The 15507-nt window shown below is 39.5% G+C and overlaps 1 protein-coding gene across 4 annotated transcripts in view; it reads left to right on the top strand.

Moving 5' to 3' along the window:
- NFIA (nuclear factor I A) overlaps positions 1-15507 on the top strand; it is a 365327-nt gene that overhangs the window by 293574 nt on the left and 56246 nt on the right. For 3 of the 4 annotated variants that reach the window (XM_054691349.1, XM_037498442.2, XM_037498444.2), the window contains exon 8: positions 13412-13590. In XM_054691349.1, coding sequence (XP_054547324.1) covers positions 13412-13590 — 179 coding nt within the window. The remainder of the gene's footprint in view (positions 1-13411; positions 13591-15507) is intronic. The other variant, XM_037498443.2, reaches the window with a different exon arrangement.

Raw genomic sequence — 15507 nt, 5'->3', positions numbered from 1 at the left:
ACTTCTCTCAGTAGGTTTTTTAAATGAGGGACCCTCAAAAAGGAATATTCCCTGGACACCTCTCTTGGCATCAGCCCCCAAACCTAAAGGGTAGGTTTGTTAACTTTCTCGTATCATGCCCACAAACTCCTTTGCCTCTTTGGGAAGCTTTTAACTTAGTTGTAAAACATGCTGGTGCTCCTTTCAATGGAGCAGAATCTAATTTGTCTCTCCTGGTTTAGTGCAATTGAATCATCTCAGAAAATGAGAAGCAATTAAGTACCTGTTGCTAACAAGGTGCTGAAACAATCCGCCAGCAGACGCAAGGTGTGTACTTACTGTTGCAGTACGTCATTTGCGAATAGGTTACGTTGTCTTTCTACAATAAGAATTGCCAGAATTGATTTTTAAGTGCAGGTGTCATGGACCCAGCAAGTACCACCTTTGAAAAGCACTGTAAAGAGAAGAGGTCTTGTGAACATTGGTCAGGGTCAGCTCAAGTGTCAGCGCCCAGCTTAATGGGAAACATTATCGAAGGGATTTGAAGTAACTGGATAGTAAAGAGGAAAAGCAGCGCTTTTTAGCAAAAGGCTTTAAGTCCCAGTTCAGGAAATTATTAAATTCATTAGCCAGATACTTACAACCAGCTATTACTGCCCAGCCAAAGGAAAAAACAGTGCCAGCGAATGTTTTAAAACTACAACTAAACAAAAGTCAGGAAGCGTGTAATTAAAACTGTACCTTTATTGTATTGTAAAGAGTTTCACTGTGACATGGAAAATATTTAAAGGAGAAGGCTGTTTAGCTAATTTGTCTGCAAGTGAACTGCTTAGTGGAGAACTATCCTAAATTAACTGTAAGACCACCCACCGAGAGAACCTCATAAAGGGGCCATGGCTGCTCAGCTTGGTTTTGTGTAACTGTTCAATAATTACTAGATAAATGCATAACTAAAAGCTCTATTACACTAATAATTTGTACTGAGATAGATGTGTGGGACGCCCTGCTGGGTTAATTTGTCATCCCCACAGCAAACTTCTAAAGAGAGCTCTTCTGCAGTGGAATCCTGTTAATATGTTGTCCCAAGGAGGACAGGTTAGAACAGTCACACCAATTGGCTCCCTAATCTCTTAAAGAAGCAAAATGCCTCCAGGGTGAGTGCCAGGGAGAAGAATAGGATGATTAACCACGTGGTCCTAGATTTAAACTCATCTTGACAAAAGAAGCTGCTCTCCCTTGGAATCCCGTGCCCCTTTCTCTCTCTCCAGCTCTCTCTCTCTCTCTCTCTCTCTCTCTCTCTCTCTCTCTCTCTCTCACACACACACACACACACACACACACACACACACACACACACACATGCATGGTGAAGGCAGTGGCTCTGAGCATGGTTTCTTAGAAACTCATTGATAAAGACTTTCAGCTACCACTTGTACTATATATCACATATTCAGGTACATTCCCAGCAGTACTTTCTTTCTGATTTAGCTCAATATGATGTGGATTCTTTGTTTAAATTCATTCTTTATTTTCCTTTTTTCAGAGTAGAATTAAAAAGTCAAGACTGGACTTGTAGCTCTCCCAGATGGAATGTGTCTGTCTGTCTGTCTCTGCCTCTGCCTCTGTTTGTCTCTCTCTCTCTCTCTCTCTCTCTCTCTCTCTCTCTCTCTCTCTCACACACACACACACACACACACACACACCACACACAATTGCTGTTTTAAATATAAAGCTCACATTTAAGCTTCAGTGTGGGGTTTCAACCTCCCCTATTGACAGAACCATAAATCATGTTAAAGTTAAATGAATTACCATAGCTTGGAACTGTAGCTTTAACAATGTTTATGTAGTATCAGCTTATCATCCATGTCAGAAAGGGGGGTGAGCGCTGATATTTGAAATGAGAATGTAAGATCCTCTTAAAGTGGTTGGAGTGTCACCGGAGTCACTATTTCATGCCGAATCCTTGGTATTGTTGAAACTAGTATATGGAATCACTCACCTGTGCGGAATGTTCTTAAAGTGTACATTGCCACAGCACATTCACATTTGTCATTTGCCATTTCTTCCTATTAAGTGGCAGTTGCCTTCTTCCAAGCTATTCCTTTTTCTTGTGTGCAGAACCCGTCAGAGTCTCCAGGTTGTATTACAATAACAAGGGACCATGAACAAAACCATGAACAAAACATTCTCAAAAGAAATAAACCATGTGACCTCTGAGAAATAATTCAAATGGAAGTAGCAGAGTATAGTGAAAAGAGCAGAACTCTGGAGTCAGCCAGAGTAGAATTCAAGTCCTGGCCAGCCCCTTGGGATCTGCGTCAGCGTGTGCAAGTCCCTGATCCTCTGCAGACCTCGGTTTCCCATCTGTACAAAACTTGAAGATGTTAAGAGGAGGCCCAGTGGGGGAGAAATGACATATAAAAAGGACTTGGTGTGTAGTATGTGACTACATGGGAGCTGTTGCTGATTCCTTCTTATGTGGTTCTCTTGAAAGAATGCTCAGTCCATCCATGCCCCACTCCTAAACACAGCTGTCTCCACTCTTGTAGGCCCAGAAGGAGTGTTCATTTCTCCTCTCAGAGTAGTCACCTATGCCTGGAAGAGGGGATGTGGTCTCAGTGAAGTGAGCCAACTCAGTTACCCCAACACACCACTCTTGCACATGGAGGCTCGGGGTGGACAGTTAGGAGGCAGAGGGGCACAGGAACCCTTCTCTCTTTTGCCCTGGTAGAGGCTGCACTGTGGGCCACTTCATTCAGTCATGGTTCTTGCTAAAGAGATAAACACCTTGTTGTTTACAGGATTCAACACATCAAATAATTATTGAGCACTTACCATGTGCTAAGCACGGTGCTAAGTCCTAATGAACAAACCCGATAGGCCAGTCCTGCCCCTACTAGCTACAGAATGGAGAGACATTAGGCAAATAATTATTACTATGATGAGGTGAATGAGAAGGGAATTGAAGAAAGGGATAATATAACAGATGTTTAAAGTATTTATGAAGGTTTGAGTTATGCCTATTTGTAGGTCCTTTCTATTGCATGTAGTGTAAATTCAGAAAATCTTGGCATCTCTGCGGAAAATCTCTAGATCTTCCTAAATCTCCAAATTCCTGAGTATCATAATAAGATGCATTAAATTTTTGCATTCCCAGTAATGAACAGGATTAATAAGGTCATGTTAATGAGGATACTTTCAAGTGGGATATTCTCACTAGTGAAAGGAATCCAGTTTCAAGTGACCACCCCTGCACTTCCCCAATAGAAAACAATGGATTGGTTCATGTAAGTGAAAAAATCTGGGTGTTTATACCTTCAGGTAGAGCTGGATCCAAATGCTCAGTTGATGCCTTCAGAAATCTGTGTGTCTCTTTCTCTCGGCTCTGCTGTTCTCCCCAATCTCTTCAGATTGGGGCATTAATGACTGAGTCGCTACAGACTTAATTCCCACTCAATTCCAAAAGAAAGAGAACTGCTTTCTTACAATAGATCTAAGAAAGCTCCTGTTCCTCCTTGCTTATGGCTCTGATTTGTTTAATTTTGTCCACTTGCTCACTTTTAAAACAATTCATACATATAAAAGATAATGGGGCTTCTCATTCCTGTGGTCTGGGTTACTTGCTCACAGAGCAGGGGGAGGGTTAAGTCCACCCTCACCTTGCAGGCTGGGCCTGGGGAAGGCCAGTTACCCAAAAGAAAGGCTGCAGGAGTGCTGGGCAGGCGAGCGTGAGCACCGTCCACAGGAGAAGCAGCAAAGCTGCCTGCATGCTGGCCAGTGGGCTCAGCTCACTCACTGGCCATGCGACTTATTTCTGCAGTGAGAGCTTGCCAAGCTCAAGTCAAATCGGGTCTTGGAAAAGTGACATTGGCCCAGCCATGGACCTCTAGGTCCATGAAGACAGTTAAAAACAACCGTCTTCAATTCAATTCCCATTTATCTATTGTTGCCACATTGGTCCTGGTTATTTTTTATTTATCTGAGTTTATTCTAAAAACACACTTCTAGCATGATAATAACCCAGAGTCTAGCATACTGTCTGGCACATTATAGATTCTCAACAGCTTCTTTTTAAATGAGTAAGCTCACTATTTACTAGGCACCTACATACAGTAATTCCGATCTGCGGAAAAATCTTGTAAATTCATGCTATTTTACCCAATCACAGGCAAAGAAATGCAGGCTCAGAAATGTCAAGTAACTTTGCCTAAATTAACACAGGGAGTGAATGATTCAAACCCAGAGTAGCCCACCTCTAAAACCTTTTGTGGACATATGTTGTCTGTTCTGCAGAAGAGAAAGATAAGGCACATAGGAGGCTGCTACAGAGCTGGGTGTTGCCCAACCTGGGGTAAAAACTTAAAAACGGAGCTGACTTAGACAACAGAGCTGATTCTTCTCATACTTCCTTCTCTTCCTTGTGTGAAATCTACCAACAGAATAATAAATAGATCCTTAAATCCTATGGGGTGGATTCAGGAAGATGCTTGAATTCAAGGGGACACTTTGAAACCTACCGTGTAGTAATCACTCAGAAATAGAGACTTAAACTGCAATTTAAACCTGAAACTTTGGCTTAGTGTGTGTGGCTGGGATGGGGGAGGGAAGGGCTATGCTGCTGATCAGCTCATCACTAAGTTTGTCATGGTGGGGGGGGGTGGCTGTTTATTTTCTTGTTTTTCACTTTTTTTTTTTTTTTTTTTTTGTTAACATGGAGGCAAAGAACTTGCAAAGAACACAGATCTCAGCATTTGGTTATCCTCCAAGAGGCTAAAGCACCTCCAAGTACCTTACTTTTAAAATTCTCTTTCTCAGGACAGTAATTTGTGATCCTGTGAATTTCTAACAGGTCATTAGAGGATTCCTGCCTCATTTCTGTTAATCTCTGTGATCCAACTTAAGGTGGTTGCCTTTTCTTAAATGTTGGCTTGTCTTTTATTCTTCATCTCTTGTCCCATTGCATTGCTTGCATATTACATAGAAAATCAAGTTCCCTTCATGGAACTGGAGGCTTGTTGACTTTGCTTATTAAACAGTCAGTCTTTATAGTACAATAATCATAGCTGTTGAGTGGTATTGGAATGCTTTTCATAGTAGCCATCATGTGGCTTGGGCAATTTGTGTACAAATGTGATATAGTCAGAGAAGAGGCTCCACAAGTAGCCAAAGTCTGGAACACTGTCTCACTCAGAGTTTTTAAAACTCTAAATACAGGTTTATTTACCTCACTTATCTGAAAGTAGAACTTTTCTATTAGGTATGATTTAAAAGGTTATTTTTTGGGTCTTGGAACACTGAAAATTTTCTCCAAATAAATTAATGGTATGGCATTCCTGGATCCAAAATATAACCTTACAAATCATATAAAGTAGGAATAATTTACTTTTAGATAGTGGGGGCAACCCATGTTACAGCATTTTCAAAGCTAGAGTGTCTTCAAAACTAAGTCTAGTTATACCCTAGAACTCAATATCCCAGAAACATTTACAAATTAATTTCTTTTTAAAAACCACATGCTCCCTTGTTTCAGATATTTTAGATTTAAATGTATTACTGTGGATAAATTGTACTAAGCTATTGGTAAATGTTATCTCTGAGACTGAATTGCTAAACCAAGGTAATTCAGTGATTATTTAGTTCACACTCCTCCTCATCTTGCAAATGAGGAACTGGAGGACAAAGAAGTTACCCACATTTATAAGCCAGGTAGTGGCAGGCACCAAACTAAAACCCAGTCCCTTTATCCCTTTATCTTACAAAATGGCCCTTAAATGGACCCCAGATCTTTTTTTTTTTTAAAAAAAAAAAAAAAAAAAAACTTTTTTAGCAGTCAATATGTAGATCTATTATAAGCAATCACCAATAACTAATATGGTGGGCCTTTCAAGGGAAATGGTAATATATCCATAGTATCCAGGTTTGGGGAGGCCATACTCTGAATCTGGTTAGGTGAGAGTGTGCCTGGATACTGGGGTCAACATAGAATAGGGGGAAGGGGCTATCGGTATGGACACTCAGGGACTGTAGGTCCAAATGAAAAATAGTGTCTAGAGAAGACAACTGTGTAGTTCGAAATTGCTAGATTGTCAGAGTCTAAGACTAAAGCAAAGTAGAAATTCAAAGTATACTTGGTCAAAAAGAAACTTTATATGGCATTGTCTCTATGGCTCTTAGATCAAGGTTGTTGCTATAGTTGCCTTGGTTTAACATTTTATTGATTATAGACTTTTTTTCAAGGCCTACATGTCATGTCCATACTAATAATACATACTCTTTCACCCATATTCAAGTGCTCATTGTCCGAGAGACAGATAGGCACCAGGTACCTCTTACTCTTCTCTAACCTTCCCTTCCTCCTGTGTATTCAACAATCAGAACAGATCCTGTCCCATGGGAGCAAATTTCAATTTGTTCCATCCCACTTCTTTCCTTACCTATAATAATATTAGCAGTAAAATATTTATTGATCACTTAACCATACAATCAGGAACTATGCCATGTGCCTTATATATAGTCTCATTCAATCCTCAAAATAAATTTATGAGGTATTATTAGCACAATTATACAGATTGTAAAACTGAGTCTGAGAGAAGAGCAGAGACTTGAAGCATAGTTGGTGAATTTAAATCCAGGGCTTCCCTGATGGCCTATAAGTTAAGTCTCAGCAGCCTGAGTTCTATCACCTCTGCAGCCTGAGTTCGATCCCTGGCCAGAGAGCTGACCTGCATGACACAGCAGACCTCTCCTGTCTCACCCACTGCTTCCTTCAGCAGTGTATTTCAGTAAATCTGCCTATTCTGACCCCACTTTGTCTCTGGTGAATCCTCTTACACCCCCATACCTCTGGCCTACACCCCAGATCTTGTACAAAATAAATAAATCTTTGAATTTAAATCCATGCCTGATTCCAAAGCCAGTGGTCCCCATATTATACCACTTTCCTTTTTTCATATGTTTAACTTGAAATGATATATACACAGGTGTGGGAAACCAGCAGAGACTACAGCATGTTAAATTATGGAATAATGGTGAAGGGAGGATGATCAGAGACCTATAGTGGGGAAGGGAGTGATGAAAGTGGATCCAGTAAAGAAAAAAAGATAGTTATAGTGCATAGTGAATGGAAATATAAAAGGAAAGACGATTGCTTTGGAAAGCTTCAAAAAGGTGAGGGTACTCAAAAACACCTAGAACAAGGACAGTGTTTGGCAGGGAAGAAGAGGAAAGGACAAGTGATTGTCGGTGCTCAGCTCACAAGCAGAGCGTGACAGATATTTGGAGATTGGACAGGTTTTTTGTAGGCCTAGCCCAGGAGCCAGCAGATTATGGCCCACAAGTCAAATCCAGCCTTCTGCCTGTTTTGAAAATAAAATTTTATTGGAATACAGCCATGCTCACTGGTTATGTAATATCTATGGCTGTTCCTTCACTAGAGTAGCAAAGTTGAGTAATTGCAACAGAAACCATGAGGCCTGCAAAGCCTAAACTATTTATTCTCTGACCTTTACAGACAATGTTTGCCAACCCTTGGTCTCGAATATAAGCCAAGGCCTATGAGCAAGAAAGGTCTGTAAGTAGCTCCCATTGATCTAAATAAAAGTTTAAAAAGACCTTAGACTCTCAGTTTTTTTCATCTGTTTTCCGAAAGACATTGGAATTTGATCTCCCCCCTGAAGATCCTCGTAATTCAGATGAAATAGAATGTATCAGCCACCTTGGAAATCTAGTGTAGCATGAAGTTACTTTGTACAATACTGTAAAAATACTGGTGTTCTGTGAGTCACCATGCAGTGTTATGTTTATTGTCATTTAACATGTCCACGTTCTTTCATTTGTGACTTGGTGATGTTACAAATGTGTGCTATGTTTTGAAAACCTTAGCTTGCTTTGAGTCAAAGTCTTATTATTTAGAAAAGGCTCTACCTCTGAAAGGTTTGAAAGCTATTGCCAAACTCCCCTTGCCTTTTGTCTCTGTTAAAATAAATTCCATAACCCCAAACTTCTAGGCTTTCATAAATAGCAGGTCTGACTTCATGCATGATTTATAAATTATAGCTGTGGACCATTAAGATAGATTTCTCAGCTTTAGGTAAGCAGGCTATAATGGTGTTATGTATTGTGGTTTTGAATTTCTGAGGAAGCAAAGTACATAGTAGTTGACAATGCAAACAATTCAAGTTCCATTTACCCTTATGGGAGGGTTTTTTAAGTGCAATATTTTTTTCTCTTCCACTTTTTTGTCTATTAGAGCTCTGCCTTATTAAAATCTTTACTTCTGCATATGAGTAGTCAGAAGTTCTTAATGCCACTTTTTATTCTCTGGAAATGGTTATTTTTTTTGTCTAGAAAACATCTTACTGTGGGGAAGGTAACTCTTACAATGATGCCAACAGAGCCAACACTTTGCAATTTCACCTGTTGACACTGACTTTGAGTTGATTAACAACAAGACTGTGAAGTCCAGCAAATGCCAGGGCTTGGGAGTGATGGTTAGTTCTTCAAGGGAAGAAGGCCTTGTGTAAGAGCACACTGACCTTAAAGGAAGACTAGATTTTAATGTTTGTGCTGCTCGCGACACCTTTTCTTTGGCTCCTCCCATAGACATGAGGTTTATGGGCTGATGCTGGAAAGCAAGTGCTAACATGAAAAAAAATTCAAGTGTTTGAGAGACTTGTGGGAATCTGCCACAGCTCATGGACAAGAATAAAGTAATTAAGGCAATGTCAGGATTATAGAGACAAATATATTTCAGCTCATGAAATTTTGGTTTGTGGAAGAATGTGGCAGGGTTATTAGAATTCTTGGAGAGTGGAGTTTGGACAAACCGTTGAAAGTATGGTGAGAAGGGATTACTTTCTTCTATCTCCTTTCCAAGAATGAAATATAAGTTTACAAACTTACCTGGCCGCACCTCCTGGTATCATCTTATTTGAGCTAGAATTTATCTATAAGTCTTTGTCCCTATGGTGGACTCTCAAGTCAAGAACCACTTGTAGCAAAATCCCAACATACACAATAATGTAGTAATGGCCTTGGCCTTCTCCCTCCCCAGGCTTCATCAATTATACTTTCAAGAAAGAAGCAGTTTGAAGTTTAAAGACATGTACTTAATTGTGCGCAATTTTAATTTTAAACTAAAACCTACGTAGTACTCACAAGAATGAGAACTGGGAGGGTGCAAACAAGCATACCAACCTGCCTGACCTGCTTTCTTTTAAAAAAAAAAAAATCCAGTAATATGATCATTTTGTAATAAATGACTGAGCCTCATACCCTTTGGGTAATTCTACTTCTCTATTTCTTTCATTGTGGCTACTTTGTTCAGAATGTGTAGGCAGTGCCATTCCAGCCAAAGGATCCTGCTCAGATTTCTTTCCTTCCCATCTTATTTGTATTTGTGAAAAGCCCAAGCAGTTGTTTTAAATAAGTCTGGCCTCTGGTTAAAGTTTAAACCAGCAGTGAGATCCACCCAGAGTCGAATGTTTCTGACACTCTGCTGCTCCTGGCCTAGGGTACTAAGAGTATTGGACCCCAGAAGCAGCCAATTTTGTAGTGCCTTTTAATACACAAAATTGTATTAACATCAACATGGATACAGATGGATGCACTGTAATAAACTGTAACCACTTGAGAAAAGCCTTTATTGACTCTCAAGTAAATAATGCACATTTTAAAGGATCTAAATATGCATTTACATAATGTGCTATAATTTTTTATTGTGTCAACTACTCACACACACACATCCGTAAGAAATGTTTTTCTCCGTCAAAAATTTGGACTCCTACCATTCTTTGTGCATTGCATTAGCACCATGCCAGATTCCTAATGGTAGTTTCTCTCCTATAGGGCCCGATATGACAATCTCAAAGTACATTAAGGAATTTTACTCATTGAGTGATTGATGTAATCCCCATACAATGCTTTCTGAAATTATTTGAGACTACTTATTCAAAAACACAGGCACACTCAATACTTCTAATTCAAGCTGAAAGAGAGAAAACAAGCAATAGGAAGAAGAAAAACTAAGTGTGGACAATTCCTAGTGCCTAACTCAGAGCTTTAGAGCAATGAAAGAACCTGCAGAGCCTCATTGTCCAGTAAGAGTATAACTAGCAGCTTATCCCAAGAAATATGTTTAACAATATTTAACTTTGTGATGTCTGTCACACAACAGTTTTCTATTTGAAGAAATTCAAGCTCAGAATCTTGAATGATTTATATCCAGTTCCACAGTGAATTAATGGCTAAACCAGAAAGTCCAAGGAATAAGAAAATAGGGGATGTGAAGGACAGGCCTTTAAATTGCAGACCCAGCAATTGTCTAAGTTCAGTCGACAAGTTAAATGATTTCCTGGTATTAATTAAGAATTAATTGATCTTTATAAAGCAGTCATTGTAGAATTAATTGCATATGCTACCCTGTGTTCTCAGTTTTGTCCCAAAATAAACCATGCTTCAAGGAAAAGGTGAATAAATTGTTTTTACTAAATTATAATTGAAAAAACTCGTTCTAAATTTAAATTGTTAATGGTTGTTGGACATGTTTAGAAACAACAACAGAAAGAGGGCAAGAATGTTTATTAATAATTAGGGAGGATTTCTGATTATTTTCTGTATCAGATTTCTTGTTTTTTTTTAAGATTTGTTTATTTATTTATACAAGCACTGGGTACAGTCAGAAGCGTGGGAGGGTGAGAGAATTCACCAGAGCCAGAGCGGGGAACAGAACAGGCAGACTGATGAAATACACTGCTGAGGCTTCGAAGCAGCGGGCGCGGCAGGAGAGGTCTGTCGAGCCATGCGGGACCCTCGCCGGTGGCAGAGGATCGAACCGGCGCTGCAGAGGCTACAGGCAGCTTCACAGCCCAGCACTCAACCACTGCGCCACCAGGGGAGGCCCTATATCAGATTTCTTTAACATTTATCTGCCTGATCTTTGGTCTAGTGATTTTTTTTTTCTCTTTGGTAGCATTCTCTGTTGACCACCATTGCTTTTCACCAAGCACCTGAAGCACTGATACTTTTATCAACTGGGTCCACTGCCCCCAGGGAGCTCCTGACAATGGAGTTGCCACCGTTGTGCTTGACATGCTGCAGGAGTTGAGTGTCTCATCTTGTTGTACTCAGTCCATTGCCGGTCTCATTTGGGAAATGCCACATTCCATCCCTAATTAGAAACTGTTCAGTCAAATGCAGGGTACTGGGTCAAAGTTTCTTGCTACAAGCAAAGTGACAGACTGCATTGGATGGAAAAAAAATCCCTTTGGGGGCCTCCCCTGGTGGCACAGCTGCGAAGCTGCCCGCAGCCTCTGCAGTGCCGGTTCGATCCCCTGCCGCAGGCAAGGGTCCCACATGGCGCTACAGACCTCTCCTGCTGTCCACTGCTCCCCTCAGCAGTGTACTTCGGTCCTTCTGCCTGCTCTGCTCTGCTCCCCGCTCTAGCTCTGGTGAATTCTCTCACCCTCCCGCGCTTCTGACTGTACCCAGTGCTTGTATAAATCAATCAATCAATCAATCAATCAATCAATCAGTCAATCTTAAAAAAAAAATCCCTTTGGTTCTTTAAAGCTAAGTATACAAATTGCAGAGTAAGAGACGACCAGAACCATTTAACTTTTTAGCTTGAGGGTTTTAACTCTCGAAACAATAATGGCTTCTAAGATGTGTCATTTATTGTATGCAGTCCTAAGTTTTGCCAGTTTTTCTACAGACCCCCTGGCTCTTTTCCAGGTGGGGGGAAAAAAGAGCAGTTTTGAGTCTGTTTTTATTTGTATAGTTATTTTATTAATTGTTGTACCATCATGTATTCGGTTATTCATTATACCTTCAACAAAAACTGAATTCTATACATTGTTCTGAGGATAGCATATTGAATTATTCATTGGAAGAAAAAATTATTTGCTCAGATGAGGAGATTAGGAGAAAACCAAGGATAAGAAGATTGAAAGTGACGAGATTCATGCTCGAGTAGGTTACGTTCAAGATACCCTCAATTGTATGATTAAGGACAAAATTCTGTGTTGACTGAATGCTGTATCCCAAGCTCAAAGCAGAAGACTAGGGTATTTACCGGATAGATTAAAGGAAAGGGTCCATTCAAGCCATCTGCAAGACAAGGACTGGACTGCTGTTTCTCCTCCAAATCTCCATTTCTACTCATTGAAAAACTACAGATGTCATTCTAAACCTTAATACACTAACCATTCCAATTATTAGAAAATACCCCAGTCCTAAACATAGTCCAGTAGATAACAAAGGACCCATGACCAGCAATCACGGGGGATGCATCTTTTTTTGATATACTCCACCCTGCCAGCGGGGTAGAGGTAGATAGTGTGGCCTGTCTTGCTTAGGTTGTCCTTCAGTATTAGGGAGGTGTTGCTACCCCCAGATTTGAGCATTCCTTTCTTTTCCTTTTGCAGGGACTCCTTGAGTTAAAAGATTTTAAAGATTTTAAACTACAAAAAGGAAGGAAAGAGAAATACTTTGATTTGCTTTTATTTGGGAGGTGTTTCTCTGATCTGCAGCAAGAAGTGGGAGCTGCCATCTTGATGCACCTGGTGTGAGGATTCAGCCCTCCCCATGTGCTGACCTCCTCCTCCAGCACAACACAAGGGCAGTGATTCTCTCAGGAAAATTATTAAGTAGCTCACATAAGTTTTAAAATCTAAAGTAATCTCCTTCTTATACAAATAGAATTTTGCAGGGTTCAAATATAAGGGAGTAGAGTTGTCTGAGCCTTTTATCAGTTTTTATGGGCAGCGAGCCAGCAATTAAGCCAGGGTCACTGCTTACTCAGCCTGTGGGTTCCCCTTCTCTAACATTTATGCATTTCTGAGTTTGACTTTGAAATGGAAAAAAGAAAGTGACATAAACCTTCCTTGTAAGTGAGGTACCCAAATCGCACAGGTTCACTAAGTGATCATTTACTATATTCTTCAAAAAAAAAGTCATCCTAAATTAGTCCCTAGAAATTTCCTTGAAAGGGGTATAAGAGCTTTAACAATGAATTATTGTCTGTGGCGAGCTCAGCACAAGAAGGGATCCATATGTGCAAACTAGAATTTGTCATATGTAATGTCAGTTAAATCAGGTCTAATCTACCAAATACATTTTTTATTGCTTGCTTCATTAAAAAGGCTCTTAAGGTAATGAATAATATGCAGCTTCACCAAGGATTATTAATACCTTTATAACTCACATCCACTGAAAATAGAAAGACAGCTTGAAACTACCCTAATCTAACCTCCATGTTTGTCTTAGATCCTGTGGGCAGAAAATCTATCAGCCTCAGCAGTGTCCCGTCACAGGAGCAATATGCTGAATTGGGTCAGAAGAAGAAATTTAAAAAACGAAGTTGAATCAGGTGTCAAAGCTGTTGCAAAGCAAGTCTTTCTCATGCTAAGCCTCATGTTTTCTTTTCCTACAGCAAGTCCACACGCGACGCCGTCGACTCTTCATTTTCCAACATCACCCATCATCCAGCAGCCTGGGCCTTACTTCTCGCACCCAGCCATCCGCTATCACCCTCAGGAGACGCTGAAAGAGTTTGTCCAACTTGTCTGCCCTGATGCTGGTCAGCAGGCTGGACAGGTGGGGTTCCTCAATGTAAGGAAACTTTTTTTTTCCCCCATTTCTTTAGAAATATCAACTGAATGTAAAAATAACAAGGGGAGACCTTATGACTATGTGACATTGTGCTCTGATGTTGTGCTGACTGACTGCAGGCAAATGTCATATTTATTCTAGATTGTGGGAAAGTTAACTTGCTCTAAGAGTGATTGGCCAGGGTTTAAAAACAATGTTTGTGTTAAATTCGCAACTGTCAAAGTTTATGGATATAAATCATCTCAAGGGTGAGCTTTATAACCTCCAAAGGTCTGTGAGCTGATAATTCCATCTCATGCATACTAACCCTCGAGCTCACACAGTTAACAAAATAAAAAGACCAAATAATTTAAAATAATGATTCGGGGTGGTAGGGAGAGGTGGGGGGAGGAGGGGGGCACAGATGTTTCAGATCAACTAAGTTGATATTTTTTAAAATACAGTCTTCTAACACTTTAGATCAAGTTGACCAGTACTTGAACTCAAGATGCTGAAAGTACAGTTTATTATAGTTTGTTATTTCTGCAAGTAGTTATCTTTCCCACTTATCTTTGTATAAAACTAAACAGTATTCAATAGCTTCAAATGAAATGTTTTCTTTTTTTTTTCTGAAATAAACCATATAACCACAATTTGAAATGATATTCCAGATGCAAAAGTGATTTTTTTAAAAAGACAAATTTCATTTTAAATGTAGAATTAAATGTCTACAGTAGATAGTGATATCCCAAGGTCAATAATAATAATAATGAATAGTAAACAATGGTCAACAAAAAGCCAAATTTAATTTTCCTTTTCTCCTAATAACCTCACATAAGTCACTGATTGGCCATAATTATTAGTGTCTAACTTAGAATACCAGATCATACTGTTCCATCACCGGTTCCTTCCCTTGCGGAAATACCTGACTCTGCATATCTGAAACAGAACAGGCAGCTTTGACTAATGTCTGGTGATGTGTTAGCAGATACATTTCTGTCTAGACAACAAATCAATATGGTGCCTTCTTTTTGCTTGTGTATTCGTTTGCTTGGCTTATACTAAAGCGTTCACTTATGGACTTTTAGCCCACTCAGAAATAACACACAGGCAAGGTTGCTGGCAAGAGAATGCACAGCATTCTGATGGTCAGATGAGATATCTTTGAGGAACAATACTAAACATATAAATGAATGTTGCTGGGGGAGTCAGCCTGCCTCTGTAGAACTATTAAGCTTACACATGAAAGCCTGGGACGACAGGGCCTCCTTCCGATGCATTTTGATCTGGGGCTGCAGACTGAACACAAGGTGATTGAACAGTGGCAGCAAAACCTGGAATCAGAAAAAAACACTTGGGGGACCATGAGAAAACTGAAGTGATGTCTGAGATCAAGCATCTGGCTTTTTAATTTCTAACTCTTTAAAATAGTACTGACCTCATCCTGTGTATCTATCAAATGCCCAGTTTTGTATTTTGGTCAAAACATTATAGGGCTTACGGCAGATCTCTTCATGGGACTGTTTGGAAAAACTTGAAAATAAAATTGATTTTATTGCCCTCTTCAGAGAGGAACTTTCTTTTGTTAGAGAGCTATTATTTGGTTGTTCTAACATCAGGCAGCCAAATAAATATGACTCTTATGGCATATGCTTATATAATTTAAATCAAAATTAGAAGTGATATTTTTCCCTAGCAGAATTTTGACAGCTAAATTCTAAAGTCTCTGTGCCTGATGTTATACAATATGTGAAAGAAATTTTTATGTTCACTTAACATATTTATTAAATGTTATATAATATCAACTTTGAAGAGTGAAAATAAAATATTTTTTATCTCATGCATATTTAGAAGCTTCATTATATCTCTATAAATAGACATGATGGAATAATATTGCAGTCTGTAAAATGCATATATTAAATAAATATTTAATGATCA

The sequence above is a fragment of the Talpa occidentalis genome, unplaced genomic scaffold (genome assembly GCF_014898055.3).
Source record: "Talpa occidentalis isolate TD23 unplaced genomic scaffold, MPIMG_talOcc4v2.1 talOcc4.9, whole genome shotgun sequence".
Lineage (NCBI taxonomy): Eukaryota > Metazoa > Chordata > Mammalia > Eulipotyphla > Talpidae > Talpa > Talpa occidentalis.
Note: the sequence above shows the minus strand (reverse complement) of the source record. Positions and strands in the feature narration are given on the sequence as shown.